At 35.6% G+C, this 17,100-nt stretch overlaps 1 protein-coding gene across 2 annotated transcripts; it reads right to left on the bottom strand.

The window, feature by feature from the left end:
• Window positions 1-218: 218 nt before the first annotated feature.
• Window positions 219-14,685, bottom strand: YIPF7 (Yip1 domain family member 7). 2 transcript variants are annotated; one of them, XM_082760064.1, is made up of 7 exons: window positions 14,654-14,685; window positions 12,343-12,459; window positions 11,249-11,415; window positions 9,355-9,500; window positions 4,761-4,942; window positions 3,805-3,901; window positions 219-736 (listed from the first exon to the last, which is right to left on the bottom strand). In XM_082760064.1, exons 2-7 carry the CDS (start codon window positions 12,456-12,458, stop codon window positions 560-562), a joined length of 885 nt encoding a protein of 294 aa, XP_082616190.1. In that variant the 5' UTR covers window position 12,459; window positions 14,654-14,685; the 3' UTR covers window positions 219-559. The 2 variants fall into 2 exon arrangements, with proteins under 2 accessions (XP_082616190.1, XP_082616191.1); XM_082760065.1 differs by lacking the exon at window positions 3,805-3,901.
• Window positions 14,686-17,100: the final 2,415 nt, after the last annotated feature.

Here is a 17,100-nt window from a genome sequence, read left to right as displayed (position 1 = left end):
CAACCTGTTCTTCCTGTTGCTTGAACAATCCTTCAACATCACAAAGCAGAGCCACTCACTCTTCTGTTAAAAATAAAAATAATAAAAAACATATAAATTCAGTAACATTATTAATAATCATATAAGCAGGTTTTTTTTTTCTCTCTCTCTCTTTTTTTTTTTTTGTGAAACAAATGTGTATTTTCACTTGATTTACTAGGTCCATTAAATATTTGCATTATTGCTTCCAGTTACTCTCTGCTTAATATATTAGATATATTAAACATTTAGAAGACAACATATTTTTAAAAATTAACATTTATTTATTTGTTTGCTCTTAGTACCTTCTCAATACAAACGTTTTTCTTTACGCTGTAGGATTTTCAAAACATCAGCAATGTAGTCATATACCTGTTACTTATTTTTTTATTATTATTTTATTACAAGCCATTAGGCAAATAAAAGGTAAGTTGCATAATCTAATTTTGTTAATAGAACTTAATGCAATTCTAGGCAATCTAAAAATAAATAAATAACCTTTTACCCCTCCAACAACCATAAACAAACTGTAATAAGGCTATCAGAAAATACACTTCAGAAAACTGCCAGAAGTGCAAAGAGTCCATACAGTAAAGCACATGGGTATGCAATAAGAAGCTGCTGTCCTTCCATGGCCAAGGCAGAAGTAAAAATTTTGGACGCTGACAAACTGCACCATCCAATAATAAACAGGGCTAACAAAGTTCCCAGGATCCCCCTAGAAAATAAAAAAATAATAATAAAAAAAGAGTACAATTTTTAGCACATGTAGTATCAAATCTTACCAAACTTAGAAACTCAAGCTCACGTCTGGCAACTCATTACTGGTAAGGCTGAAGGCAGTGGCAGAACCAAGGACTGACTGACATAACAGAAGTCCAATCAGAAAATAAATAAATAAATAAATAAATTAAAATATTAACAGGTAATTTCTTCAGTGTGGATAAGAATAGCAGCTTCATCAGTCATACTGATGGAAGGAGAAGTGTATTTCCAGGTAAGTCTTCTGGGGCTCCATCAGATGCAGCAGCTGAAGATCTTTTTTAAGTTAGTGAAAATCTTATTGCAGCCAAAAATCATCAAGCAGAATTTGTTAGGATTTGTAATGGCACTACAAACCTAGTCTTCTATCGGCAGCCTGGTGACCTGGAAGCAATATATTTTTGTAATATGTGTCAAAGGTTTGAAGCGTGTCTCAGATTCTGAGGTGCAGCAGTGTGGCTCTTAAAGACTTACACCCTGGCTGACCATACAGTAGGTGTCAACTGGCTCCCAGGAGAGAGTCCAGCTGGTCTTTTGCTCATGAAGAAATCCTTCTCCACACTGTGGCTTTCTACACGGCCCTTTGGTGACAGCTGAGCTATTCTGAAGTTAAATTTTGCTGTTTCTCAGGTGCAGGGTGGCCAGGAGAACTGATAATTATGGGACTGTGGTCAAAAGCCCACTGAAAAATTCTGGCAGATTATAAAGACCTCACTATTAAACCCTGTAGGAGCAAGACCATGCCAATAAATAATGTTTCACATATGCTTTATTTGCACTCTGTATTTGCAGTCTTCTTCTGTAAAATGCATGAGCTCATGTGTGTAACATGCTGCTGAGGTGCATAATGAGATCTGCTGCATTACACACGTTCACTGTGTCAATCTCAAAGACCTTCAGAATGAATGAACCTTTGCCACTTGCTAAATGATTTCCTGGTGCTCTATTCTTTCAAACCATCAGCAAAACAGAAGCAGAAGTGAGAAACAGACTACATATACCTCCTTAGGCTCATTTATCAAAAATAATCTCCACTAATCTTGTTATTGCATCTAAACCATGATGAGTAAAGCTCTCCTTATTTAAGGACCTCAGTTTACTTAATGCAGTTGCATCACATAAAATTATACTACACTTCTTGGCAATACAGTTGCCAGGCCAATACTTGGTGTTCTCAACTCTTGTGACTTTGTGGGAGAAAGGAGAAAACTGATTTTAAGATGACTCAGCACCTCCTTGCAACTCCAGTCCATTAGAAATAAAACATTAAAGACTGTGTGGTTTAGTATTCTCAGCTGAAGTGTTCTTTTATACCTGTACAGTGGTATTCAGGGAAATTAGACTGGGCCCTGAAAACCAAGCCTCTGCTCCAAGTAGAGATTCTACAGTGCTCACTTAAACATCTAGCCAGAAATTCAGAGCTGGTATGTATGGCTCTGTGAGCAGGCACCCATGGTGTCAGAGGGTTAGGATGTAACAGGAACACACTGCCCAATGATAATTTTCAGCTAGTATAACGTCTGTTTATGGGGCTATCATAATAACGTCTGTTTATGGGGTAGCATAATTTAGAGCTGTGGCTGTTCGACCACAAGGCCTCTCATGGTTTGTTTCAGGACTGAAAGTGAGCAAGGATGGAAAGGTGACATAAAATCATTTTGCAGCCGAGATATGTCTGTGCACTTATATATTCAGTCCTTGATCTAACAGTGATTTAACTGCCAATGGGAATGGTCTAGCTTTAGCAAAGAGCATGTGTCTGGTGTGTCCATGAGGCTCAAATCCTCATGCACAGGAGAGGGACAAGAAGGAGGTATTGTGCTCACAGTGACCAAGAGGACTGAGGGTGTAATGACATGAAGGATGAGTTGGGGTAGGCAGACATAAGTGGTGCCTCTCCACTTTTCTCTCTCACAACTTTCAGATATGGTCACCACACGGGTCCTTTTCATCAGCTGGGTCTAAGAATTCCTTTTGCCTGTTTTACACTCACTTCCTTCACTGTTTAGTCAAGGAGATGCCACGGCTAGTCTGTTCATGGATTTGATAGTGAAGACTTACTCTTTTTTTTTTTTTTTTTCCCAGGAAAAACATGTTCTGATATTTCTCCCAAAAAGGTTGCCTAATCAGCTTGGGCTCTGATATGATATGAGCATACATGTATATAGGCACAAGTAAAGCTCTGAGGCAGTCTGTTTCCACACAAGTCTGAATAACAGAAATGGTCTTCTATTTGGTGCCATTCAACAACCAACATATGTCAACGTTTCATTTTTTTGCTTCATTCCTATTTAACACTGAAATAGCTAATCATAAATACCACAATTGTTGCATTACTATCTGTCTTTGCATTTGAAAAAAAAAAGATCATTGCTGTATCTCCTCTGCTATTTTAAATAACTTTTAAAATTAAAAATAATGAGACATTGGATTTAAAAGTTGCCACTTGATTTTAAAAGCCTTTTTGGAATAGATAACCTCAGTACTTGCTATGTTCAAGCAGTTTAATATAGTGAATGAGAAAGGACTGGAGAATGCTGTAGACAGCCACTAAACATTCATTTCAGAAATAATGGCTTAATTTTGTAAAGCCTACCTCAGTACACTATTTATGGATTTTCAAAAGATGTGTTTTCTCTAAATTCACAGCATTTTACAAGCAAATAGTCATGCTTGGGAATTCCTTGTATAGACAACAGTACCCTGTGCAGTTCTAACAGCTGGTTTCGAGTTAGCCCCATCTGTCCTATGATTACATATCAACACCTTTTATTCAGGTGGATTATTAAACAGGTTAATCAAGCAAATATGGGAAGCATAGGAGAACAGAGAGTGAGTGGTTTCTTTGGTGTCACTGCTGTCCATCTTGTCAAGGACAGCTCAGAAACACTTGAATACATGGAATATGGTCAGGCTAACCCATCATAGCACTGCAGAAACATGCAACAAGGATTGTGCTAAAATCTTGATACCACTATATCATTTCTTTAAAAAATAAATACATACATAAAATTGCTGCTTTACCATGTAAAACAAGGTCAAAACAGGGTCACCTTCTTGCTCATCAACTGGTAAGTCCCATAATTTGCAGACTGGAAGGTTTAAAACTTGTTCAGAAAGACTGAGGAGGAAAACCATTATTAACTATGTGTTAACTACAAAAAAAAAAAAGCACTGCTCAAAGCCTTCAGGCAAGACCTGGAGCTTCCTTGTACTTTGCTGTATGTGAACAGGGAGGTCAACAATCTGTATCTCAAGAGGTTTACAGAATGAGAAGAAAGGAAAGGCTTGCATGCAAATTTCCTAATTCATATGTATATTACTGAGAACTCCTACACACACACACACACACACACACACACAAATACATACAACACTGCATTTGTTTTTTTCAAAGCAATTATACCATTACTATTATGACTATTATATCTTAAGTGTTTGTCCTAATACTCCAGATCATTAAGGGTTGCCTGATTATTTCATTCTGTCACACAGAAGTCAGTCTATAGAAGGAAAGGAAATACAAGGATGGGAGCTTGATACTATGAACAACAACAACAACAGCAAAAAAAAGGATCAGGAGAATCGGCTATATAAAACCAAAGTCTGTGAATTGCTTTTAAAATTGATGCTGAGTTTAGACACTGTTGGCTCTTCAAAATAAAAAGCACATTTGAGGCTGCTGCAAAAATCAAAGCTACTCTCGATCTAAGTGGAAAACAATGGATTTAAGAACTTTTATTAAAATAATTTTATACAACCTCTCTCAAACACAGACACCCCACCCTCTTCCATTTTGCCCATTTTCATCTATTCACACATATTTCATCTATTCACACAGAGAGAGAATGGTGTTTTTCTTCAGTAAAACTTGGAAGCCCAAATTCACTAGACAACTATTTCCAAAACTTTTTGCATGACACTAGCCTTCTAACATTCTGTGCTTCATATGAATCCTGCTGCCATGCACTGATACTTACTGTAGTGAGAAGACAACTGCAGCAGTGGACAGAATCACCATGGGTAGCAGGCAATATCCCAAAACACTTGCAACACAGCCATGTGAGACTCCAGAGATGCTCATCAGGTTCAGTAGTGCATGTATAGCAAGGCACCCAATGGCACTCACACCATACACATAGCCAAAGTGAACTTTTCCTGCCTGGAAAAAATATAAGCAAGTAAGTGTAGGAAGTGAAAAAGAGATTGAAAGATAGTGGGCTGTCAGAAGGCAAGCACTAAGTTTGTTCCTTTTTCTTTTTGACAATCCCTTTCTCCCCACTTTGCCTACATTGGTTCAAATGTAAATCATGACTGCTCCTTTTGGGTGATTTTTGCATCAAAACATTCCAAGATGAAATTGTGAGAATGCGCTTGTCACTAATGTAAAGTTATAAAGCTGTTTCTCAGTCTTACTGTCTTTGGACTCTGAGGTACAACATGAGTTGGTTAGAGAGCCTTGGAAAGGTCTAACTTGGAACAAACTGAGAAGAAATTATGGACATGGAAAACACATTTTTCCATTAGGAAAAAAATCTATTCTTTACAATTTCAAAGATATTAGAAATTAAAATCTTTACAATTTCAATACACAGGGCTGTGGAAAAGCATCCTAAGTAAAATGATAACCCCACTGACTTTATATGCTTTTCATTTTATTACAGCTTTAAGCAGGCTTTCAAACAAACAATCAAAAAAAAACACCTGTGCTTTTTTTTTTTTTTTTTTTTTTTTTTTTACACTACTGTAGTAGTAACTGTCAGCTTGTGTTCTTTTGTGCTTCAGTGAAAGAAAAATTCCCCAGGTGTTTTGTTGTTGTTGTTTGGTTGTTTGTTTTTCTTCCAGGTTTTATTCCTTTGTGTGAGTTTAGTGCCTGTGAAAGGTACCAGTCTGACAGCCTGGAGCCTGATGTTCTATAATTTATACACAAAACTAGTACAACAGTGGCCACAACACCACCAATTTCTTCATCTGCTGCCATAGTTTCAGAGGATCACCTCCAGACATGAGAGCATTGCTCACTCCCAATAGATTGTTAAATCTTTTCCCCTCTCTTCAAGGTTCTAACAAATGAACTACTGAATGCCAGGTATGCAATACCGTGATTTTAACATCTGTACATCAGAAATAACCAGTGATCTGGGATAAATATGGTTTTGTTCGTTTTGTCTTAGAACTTTGTATCCTGAAGATAACAAGCATTTATGAAGGAGATAGATCAAACCTGGGGCTCAACTCTCAACTCTGTACTGTGAAATAAACTCCTCAACTTAAAAAAGAAAAAAAAAAAAGCTGGTGGCAGTGGTGCATCATCTCTTTAACACATAACAATACATATATACACACTTAAACCACAGGTGTGTTTGTGTATATACCTATATATTGCACATGTATTGCATAGGATAAAATTCATGAGAATCAAAACTAAGACAGGTTCCCAGCTTTAAATTAATTTTTTAGTTTAGGGTTGGATTCTCTTGTGACAGATAAGGTGGAAATATTATTGAAGATTTTTACTGGTTTGGAATATTTCCAAGTATCTTCTCCATGATGGTTAAGGAGGATTGAGAGGATCTACTCATCCACGTGTTTTAAATAATCCTGGGGGAAATCAACCATTTTTGAGAACCTTCCTTCTCTGCCCCACCTTCCTATATCGTTCTTTTGGTGGGAATCGATCACCATTTGCCAACAATATTTGAGCTGGGCAGATATAAAGCAATGCAGAGGAGAGAGCCTAATGTAGTGGTGACACAATATTGGAAGTCCTAAAGTTGCAGGTTTGTGCCAGCTCACTTACCAAGATAAGTGCCTCAGCTAGTAAGGCCTGCCACTCCATCAGCACTCTCACCCTGTAGTTTGACTCAGCCTGGCTCATTGCTGAACTCTCCTCTGGTTCCAGTCCTTGGGCTGAGGTTATGTACAGCCAGGTTGCCCATATCCTCACATTGTTCCAAGTGCTGGCCTTTCTCCTGACAGTGCATGCCACCATAAAGCATGGATAGAATAATCCATCCCTGAACTAGCAGCATCAGAAATCTTATTTAGGTACAGAGTCCTTTGCTTGCATTTCCATACTACTGGTCTAAAACATTTAGGAAAGAATTGTTCACCAAATAAAATTAATGACAACTAGAGAAGGTGTGGAAGAGCAATACTAGCTCAGACTATCTTCTGCCACAATTGCAGTCATTAAAGTTTTGTAGTAAGCATAACATCTGCAGCTGTTTGGGGCAGCATTTACTATCAACCTACTAAGAAAAGCTCTGCCTCAAAGAGATACAACTACTGTAAACTAATATTTTAAGCTGTTTGTTTCAGTGTTTTTAATTATTCCACACAGCACTGTTTAGCAGCTTAATCTAAGACTACCAAATTACCGAGAGAGGGATGGCAGTAGCAGGAGCAGCCAACTGAAATCTCCACTTGGTGCAATGCTTGATTTGTGGTGCAGGGAACCAAGAGAGTGAAAAAAGCAGCTGAACGTGTTGGTTCCGATTCTCGCTGTTCCTAACTTATGTAAATTCTACACTGACTCACGCACATGGGAATACTCCCAGTTCACAGCATTGTAAGCAAAACCCGAATCAGGCTTGATTAGCCTGGCAGGCTTTGATGAATTGAAAGCACTAAATTTGTCCTGCACAAGGAACAAGGTTAGAAGAAAGTCAGACCTTGTTTGCATCTGCCTGGAGTGGGTACTGCTACTCTTACTTTCAGGGTATGGAGAAGACCGATGACAAATGACTATGTAAAATGCAAAGCATGCTAACTTTCGCACTGCTGTTGTTTTTCTCCCTGCAGTGGGGCTGCCCTGCTTGCTGCCAGCATACAGAAGACCAAGTCTTGCTGCCAGGTTAACAAAGCCTTTCTCCTTTTCTCTGTGTTTCAGAAGTAGTGCTACTGTTTGAAAAATATCTTTGCATATTTTTCAAAAATTAAAAAAAAAAAAACACCTAAAAATAAATTATAAATTATTTTTGAAAATGAGCTCTCAACCAGATTATATTCCTGCTGTTATGAAAAAAGAATTCTTCAAGTACAGAAGGACATCATGTTGACATGGCTGAAGAGCCACTTTAGTATTCAAATGTATCCAAAATAAAAATGAACAGCATGAATTTATAAGATGGTGGTGGAAATCTCATATACATTTTTCTGTGAAGTTGTGGCACAAAAACACTAGACTGTGTCAGAGGAGCTCTTCTGACCAAAAGCTGGAGTACTGAAAATAGTTGTTTTTCTAATGACACTTAAAATGTTTAATATCTTAGAATAAATATCGTAATTAAAATGCTTTATTTTGATTATAGTAGTTAAATATTCATTACAATTTTTCACTGTCCATGAAGAAAAATCAACAGCAACTGTCTTTTTTTTTTTTATTTTTTTCCTTTTTGCTTTCCTTCCATCCTCCTGGCTATAATCAATTCAAAGCTTTTCCCATTATGCCTGTCTTCTCTGGCTTCCTACCTTCTTTTCCCTTTATTCCATTTCCTCCTGATGCTTTTACCCTTTTAAAAGATTTTTATTTTTATAGGGGCATAAATACTAACACTTGCCTTTTATATCGCAGTTCTCACATTCAAGGTACTGGACTGCCATTACAAATTGAGTAAGAACTTGCAGGAGTCTCCTGATTCAGCACTATTTATCATACAGGAAATGGAGAATTAGAGTCCCATTTCTCTCACCTCAGTTGTTAGAGCAGCAAAGCCCTTCCCAGAACAGTCCCATCTTATTCCAGTCCCATCTTATTCCTGTCAGACAAATTGTTGCCAACAATCAGAGCTGTACTTCGGCAGCACTGTAAAGCCCCTGTTGTCAGTGATAAATAGATGAATTTGGAGTAGTGTACAGTCTCTGTTTCAACATTCCTCCTGTATGAAAGCTCTATTCATAAAGACAAAAGAGGCTAAATCCAGGCTATCATATTTGTTTTTGCAGATGATATAAAAAATGAATATAAATTAAGAAAGTGATAGCAAAATTTATAGAAAGGTATTGCAAATTTGAGGGGGAAATGGAAGAAGTTTCTGTTTTATTTTTGGAATTATTTTAGTTACATAAAAGTATTTTTGATATTGATTTCTGAACTCCCCAGAATAACCATGAGGGAAGGTAATTTAAAAACAGTAGCAAGAGCATTAGAAAAACTGGTCTGGTGTGCCACACCTTTTTATTCCCTCCTTTGAAAACTCCCTGTAAGGTCCTATCTAGGTCACACTGCCATGTGTCAAGTGCTCAGAGCCTCTCCAATATATACACAGTGCAAATCTGTCCTTTGTTCATATCAAACACACTTCCCCCTCGTTCCCCCTCAAAAAAAAATAAATAAATATATTATTTCCACTGTAAGTGATGTAATACATCACTTCACTTGTATTACATCCACATTACAATTAAGCATTATGTACTTTAAAGCAAGGAGACCTTTTATATAAAATCTCAGGACAAATGGCAGCAAATGACTCATTTTATGCCAGTACTACATCTTCTGTTATTTCACATACATTATCACCAAGGTGTTATCTTGTTAGAAGAGGAATCCCGTAAATTTCTAGCACATCCTACCAGCAGCAACGTTGCTCCAAGGGCCAAACAGAAAACCATAGGTCCTGTGAGGTCCGTCTCATTCATAATGCTGCCATCTGCAGGTTTCATCGGATTTAGAACTGTTAAGGTTTTTTGCCATATATGCTCAAAATTGATCCCAAGTTCTGCAATGAGAAATTCCATGACATTTAATTGCTTACAAGAAAACAACACTTTTACAAAAACTCATTACATACCACAAATCCCCAAAAGAACAAAACAAATTAATCGCTTTAATGAAGATAATATTGTAGGATGACATATACTGTAGTATGAACATGTTGTACCTGCTCATCCAGTATATTTGAGAGTCAGCTCTGATTTCAAATTGGCAATATTTATTACATCCAGTGAACCAAAAAATGCCTTTAGCATTTTGGAGTTAATATTTGTTTTCCTACATATATTTTTTAAAACTTATATATATATAAGCTACACTAAGTCAGATGTTGAAAAATATGTTAATTAACAGTAACTGCAGAATTCAAGATACCCTGAAACACTGAAGACACAGATATATGCTTTAATTCTGGTAAATCTGACAAGAGATGTATCTTAAGCCTGAAGTGCCAGAGGCACTTAAAAATGGCATTCTTCCCTTCAAGGCAAGTTAATAATTCTTCGTAGACTGCTTTATAAGCTTTTTGCATTTAAAAAGTAATTACTGAGAACCCCTGAAAAGAGAACAAAATTCTTCCCCATTAAAGCCAATGGGAATTCTGCCACTAACTTTACTGGGGCAAAGATTTCTCTTAAAACTTCTGTGGAAACACTTCAGCTTGCAAGAACAATCATTTTCCTTAAGATGCTCCAACAAGGAAAAGCTAGGTTCAGAACTGGGTGCCAGAATTACTGAAACTGGCAATGTGTTAGAATTGTTTGGAAAGTTAAATCTTTACCTTATTCCACCAATTCATCATTTCAAGCTGAGCCAAAACATTATATAAATAAAGTTGTTCTGTATTAAAATGTTTGTCTTTAGTCAGATTTAGTTGGCACACAGTCATGAACATCTCTGCAGCACTGTGGATCAGAAGCAGTTGTATTTCAGCATCCTTTTCACAGGGTGAGCTGCCTCTGGAGTTAAACACTTGGAGAACCAAGAACTGGAGGTGTAGCAGCTACCTGTTTCAAATCAAATGATCTTGCTATTTTTAAGTGTTTAGTAGTATTTTTGAAGAAGCAAAATATTCATTTGTCTTCTAGAATACAAGAGCAGGCTGCATATGCTCTTTTTATATGATCCTGAAGTAAGCACCAACAATTTCTCTCTCTCTCTCTTTTTTTTTTTTTTTTTTTTTTTTAAATTTAATGCAGTACCAGTATTTTGTAAAGTAAATGATCATCTACAAATCAACCACTAACAGTAGGATGGTTCAATCATCATAAAGAATGATATTGTTCATGTAGATAAACGTTCAACTAATTGAAGCTGAATGCAGCTTTTTCAATTTCTTTCCCACTGAAGCAAACTATTTAGCATCTTTGAACTATTAAATTTATGACTAGATATGCAAAAGAAATTGTTATTAATGTTTATTAATTATAGATGTTCCAATATGCATGTAGAGTAAACACAGATTGGAGAAAATATTTGGAAATGTGAATGCAAAAATTGTTGTTATGCTGTCATCTAGTGGTAGTAAAGTATACACTCTATACGTCATAAGAACAAATGAATCCCTTCAGATCTCAGAAAAGAAAATGTAGGCTTGGGGACTAGGGACTGATGACTGAATTTCATACAGGCTGCATACACAGAAACAAGCTTAAGAGCCAGGCAGGGTAGTTCTGCTGTAGATGCTCTAGTGAGTGATGCAGGTTAGCAAACAAAAGCACATGTACATGCATCGTCCTTAGTTTTATTTTTTACCTTCTAGCAAAGGAGGTTCCTCGTCAAAACCATCAGTGTAGCTAAGGTGAGAGAGTGTGTTGGGACTGTATGTCGGCTGTAAAATCTGACCCGTGTAACTCTGAGAGGGCAGAAGCATTTCCGAGGGGACAAAAGCATTGGCTGGAGGTTGGTCTCCTCTCTGGCACCTGAGACAAGAAACAAATCGCAGTAAAACAAGTAATGGCAATGAGCAACTTCATGGCACCTTAGAATTGCTCAGCTGTGTGCCATGACTTACATTTTCAACTATTTTCAATAGTAGCACAGATACCAAAACTTTAGGGGTTAGAAAAGGTTTAATTTTAAGTAATTATGACATGGTGAAAGTCTAGATGATCTGAAACTTCTTCCTGCTCTATTTTCTGTGATTCCCTAATTATTATTATATATGATTTTATTTCTGTATGACCAGAAGGCACAGGGACAGCTAGAGCCAATCTCTCATCCTTTAACTTCCATCTCAGTGCTTTAGCATTCTTTGTTTCCTTAGATTCTTTGTTTCTATTCTTTGTTTCCTTAGATTTTCCAGAAGTGATATGCAGGTTCTGTAGAGCACTACCAGCACAGGCAAAAGTGACTAAAGAGCCTTGGCTGTTTAGCTTTAAGCAGTGTTTTTTTTTGTTCCTTTTTATTTTTTTTTCTTTTCTTTTTTTTTTTTTCTTGCCAGGATACCTAACAAGACAACGGGGAGGAACGCTGTTGATTTGACCTGGTCTGTGCCATTTCAACTCTCTGCAAGTCCTGGAACCAGCCAGATCCATCAGTTGCTGAACAGGAAGACTGTAGCAATGTCCAGACTCCTGCAAGTAGAAATCTCCTTAAAGGGAAACTCAGAACTTCTTTTCTTCAGTGTCCCTCTCCCAGGGACAGAAGTCACCAAAAGATTTCAAAAAAATATATGGAAAAATGAAATAATGGGATTCTTTCCATTTGTCTACTGCATTTCTATTTCTCCCTTAAAACTTCAGCTGTGTTGATTACACAATCCTTCTGTTGCAATTGCATGCTTTTGTCATTAATTTCATCTGAATTTTTAAATATATATAAATATATGTATACATAAGCATACTTACTTTCTTCTTGCACTAAGATTTTCGCTAGACCCATAACTGTTGTAACCTTCTTCTTGGTCATCTATGGTGTAATTGGACTGGTAAAAGTCACAGTGAAACTGCTCAAAATTTGACATTCTGGTGAGAAAAAAGATGGTGAATATTGATAAAATAGTATTTTGAGCAAGGAAATATCTATGTTTTGACCTTTCCTAACCTGAAAAGGAAATAGTAAACTTAAAAGTTTACTACTATAACTAAGCCACAAACTCAAGAGAGGTTTTTTTTGTAGAAACTCATGATAAATTGGAACTTACAAAAATGGACTCTCTATTTTTTTCTTATATAAAAAGAGAAATTAAACATCTGTTACCACATTACTGTATAAAAAATTTACATAGAATAAGAATGGAGAAATAAATTTACTCCAATAACTACCACTTGACATCCTGCTTTGTTAGTGTTATCAAAAATTACTTAAGTAATTTTGAAAGAATGCATATCGAGTAAACTCTTATTTTAAACCCTTCATTTTCTTATTTTAAAATAAAACTGTGGTCAAGTCTGAATGCTTACAAATTAGGGGATTTAAGAACTATTTTAGTTTTTAAAACCAATTACTATTTTTATCTTTCTGTGTTTTGCATTGTTACATATGACCATCTGAAAATACTGGGGAAAAAAAAAAAAATATATATATATATATATAGTCACAGAAATTGTGATTTACTTTCAAGGAAACTATATCTAGAATATTAAGAATACCAGGGAAACATTCTTACTGGTTAGCTACATGACTTTGAAGAGGATAGCATAGGAGGATTGTATATTAAAGAAAACAAGAAAAGATGTGGTAAACACATCTTTCATTCCTGCTGACCCATACTCAGCTCTGTATTCACAGGCTGATTAGACTAAGACAGGAAGAATTAGGCTGTTTTCTCTTCTATGAGGTAACCTAGGATATCTTTGAGGACTCACTCTTGTACATGAGGGTCCTTCCTGGTTTTGAACTATTTTAATTTTGCACACAATGGGACTACATTGCATATCCTGTGTATACGCAGGACTGGTTGTCTAGGTCATAAGTAAGCAGCATAAGAAATGAGGCACATTGGCTCTTGAAAACATCAGGTACCTTTGCTTTCATAGTCATACAGTGTCTTAAATTGCACAGATGTTTTAGTAATTCTTAGATTAGGTTTAGCTGTTTCTTATGTTATTAACACAGCTAACTATAAATCCACAGAACATCATCAAAATTACAAGGTATACTAAGATAATTAATTCCATGCCCTGAGTAAGAGTATCCATAAGATTAAGAACTGACTCTGTTTTACCTCATTGTTATCTTTATGATGGTCTTTACTTTTACTTCACTTTTTTTTATTATTATTATTTTATTTTATTTTATTTTACTTTGTGCTCATCTTTAGTCCCTCACATCAAGTGGCTAAGATCCCCTTGAGCCTTCAGACTTTGGTGTTTTAAGCAAAGTTCTGAGTGGGACCTTTGCCTAGATGTATACATCTATAATGCACAGATGAGGTATGTGTTTCACCAGTCAGCTAACATTTAAGTGGATAAACTCTGAAAACATATGAAGCTAAATGACCTGACTCATAACCATAACCATGTATGATTCACTTAGATTTTCACGTACGATATTACTGTCCCCTAATATTTCCTCTTTTCATTACTTTTGTCTTCTTTTCCAACATCCCATATGCCATTGGCCAAACACTCTTTTCACTTTTAGTGCATATCTACATTTATCAGGTACATAGTGCTTACAGAAAAGATCTTTGCAAATCTGTTTGTAAGGTAAAAGTTACGCAGATTAGTATTTCATCAGGGACCTTGAATACTGCATATTAAAGTTTCTAAACTGTATTCCATAGTCATGTTAAATCTGTGGTGTCCTAATTTCTTCATTTACCTGGAACATTCAAAGTAGAAATTAGACTTATATAATATTATTTTCTTTACTGCTGAGCAATCACGCAGGATTTCTAAATTTAGGAAAGAAAACAACTTCTATATTGTAAACATGAATTACTGCAAATTAATTGTACTAAATTATTGACTGTCATTTTATTTGTAATTTCAGACCAATTATACATTTGTTTAATAAAGATTTTACAAGGAATATATTTAAAAATTATAGTTGGTACTTCCAGCCTAATAGTTCAATTACAGTAAGTCTCTAATGTCCTTTGCTATCACTATGACGAATTAAATAATTACTTAACTAGGTATGCTGCAATCTGTGTGGTACAGTTCAGAAAAGATAAAAGTTATTTTCAAAAATGTTGGGGCTAAGGTTACTTACTTTTTAATGTATTCGATGGGAACTCCAGTCTGTTGAATTTACATGTTGGAAAACACCTAAAATATCCTCTTTCTTTTAACAGAGATGAGCTTAGTTCTATTTATAAGATTCTAAATTTGATCGTTGAACAGATGCATGCAAAGGAAAAAAAAACACACAACCTGTCAATATCATGGACAGCATTTAACAACACATGCAAAGGAGCTAACAACAATAAGCACAAAGGATAGAAATCTTAAAGGAAAGCAGAACAAAATGAGCAAACTGTGTTACATATATTTCAGCCCAATAATCTAGATTGCATTTTAGAGCTTCTTCATTATGTAGGTATTTATAAAGATCCTGCTAGAGCCCTCATAAGCTAAGGTTTTAGACATTAAACAATTAAAACAATACATAGTATTACCCCTTAAGGTAGTAGAGTAAATATATTTTTGGGGGGAGGGGGTATGCTTCTCGCAGTTATTCCTGTAGGGTATATTTTGGGCCTTGCATATGTAGCCTTAAAGCTGTTCTTTGTGGCTGGCAGAAGGACATTTTGTGCATGCATCTTGGAGGGAACATGATGCTTGCTGGGACCATAACAGCAGACAGAGAAAGAACAGAAGTGTTTAAAACACAGGTCCATCCCAAAGTCAAAGGCACATCGAGACACATTCCCCTGCCCCACTGCTTCAGCCCTAGGGTTGAAGAGGGTCTGTCACAGCACAGCACCCACCACACCACAGTTGTGGCAAGTCTTCATTTAATAGATGATGAACCCTCTTCATTACTATTAGAGGGCCTTTGATTGTACAGACATGAAAGCCTAGTTAATTTTATTTTATTTTTTTCTTCCCCGCACAGCACCCCTCCACTTTTCTGACCCATTATACACAAAGCCTTAGGAACTTCTCTTCTACAGTCCTAACAGCTAGAAAACCTACAGCACAAATTTTGAAACAGTACTTAAATTTCAAAGAAAGCTTTCTATTTCCAGATACTTTAATACCAGGTACTCAACCAGTCATAACAGGTGCTGCCTTTTTCACTTATTTATTGGATAGTTTCTCAATGAGCACTTAGACTGGTTAATTTAAAGAATGGGGCATTAAATGGGATGCATTATCAGACCGTTAATCTGTGCCTCAGGTGCATACTAAATTCTGTGAGGTTGAAGGCCAAATGACTTCCATTTCATTAGGAGAATAATCATGCCCTGGTGGTACATGACCTACAGACAATTATAATATAGGTGCATTTTCAAAGAATCAAAAATGAAGTATACTAAGTTTTAATTCAGTACGTATCCCCAAAAGAAACCAGAACCGAGGGACAGTGGTAAGTAGTAAAATAAAGCATCTATTTCTGCTAATTTGGGGGTAAGTTAACTATGGTATTTGTTATAGCTGTTGTTAAGAGTCCCTCATGCTGTTAATTTTTTTGTCACGCCATTTCCATGTTGCTGTAAGGTGAATTTTCAGTTCTTAGCAAATTGTTAATTTTGAGAATGGTTAATCATCTTTATTTAGACAGTAGTGTTTAATCTTATTTATAACAAATCAGGGTGGGGAATGATAAAGGATTAGCTTCTACCCTTGGGGAAGATAATTCTTTTTTTTTTTTTTAATTTTATTATTAAAGGGATAGAAGAATAAAGAATACTTGCTTGTTAGGGTTATGCCTCTGTAATTACAAATAATGGTACGGCTACTTTTACTACTTTCAATTAGAAGCAGCCATACAAATAAATAAATATGCACATACATATATGTATACATGTATACAAATATGTGCATACATATATGCATACTGGCTGCTAGATAAGGACTTAGAATAATTACCACACTTTGAAGAAGGAATAGCAATAGAAAAAAAAATACAGTGACTGGGAGAAGGGACTTGTTGAAGAATATTTTAATAGCTGTCTAACATATAAAAGTTAGAAAAGAAAGCCATGGGTAGATTTAAAATATACATATTTTGAGAAAATAAAATTGAAATATGTATATATTTAAATCAATATATAAAATTGAAATACTATATGCCTTATACATATTATACTTTAACTTACACTTACTTTAACTTAACTTACATGAATATCCCTGTGTATATAAACATATAAATGTACAACTAATATATAAACATGGAAAATGCTACTAGTTAGAAATGATGATGCAGAAAACTGATTAAACAATAAAAAGAAGAATAAGTATTTGATAGAAAAATGATCGACAGAAACAAAGAATTTCCAAGTTTATTAGAAACAGGCAGAATAGTACCAATACTGTCACTCTTCTACCAGAAGAAAAACTGATCAATAAAACAAAAAGACAGAAATGATCAATTAAAAACTATAAATGATGTTTTATATTCTATTTACATAGAGCATATTCAAACATTTTCTTTCAGATACATATTTTAAAATTCTGCATCTAAGAGTTTTGGAAAAAACTAATTAAGAACTT

The sequence above is a fragment of the Aythya marila genome, assembly GCF_965140915.1.
Source record: "Aythya marila genome assembly, chromosome: 4".
Lineage (NCBI taxonomy): Eukaryota > Metazoa > Chordata > Aves > Anseriformes > Anatidae > Aythya > Aythya marila.
Note: the sequence above shows the minus strand (reverse complement) of the source record. Positions and strands in the feature narration are given on the sequence as shown.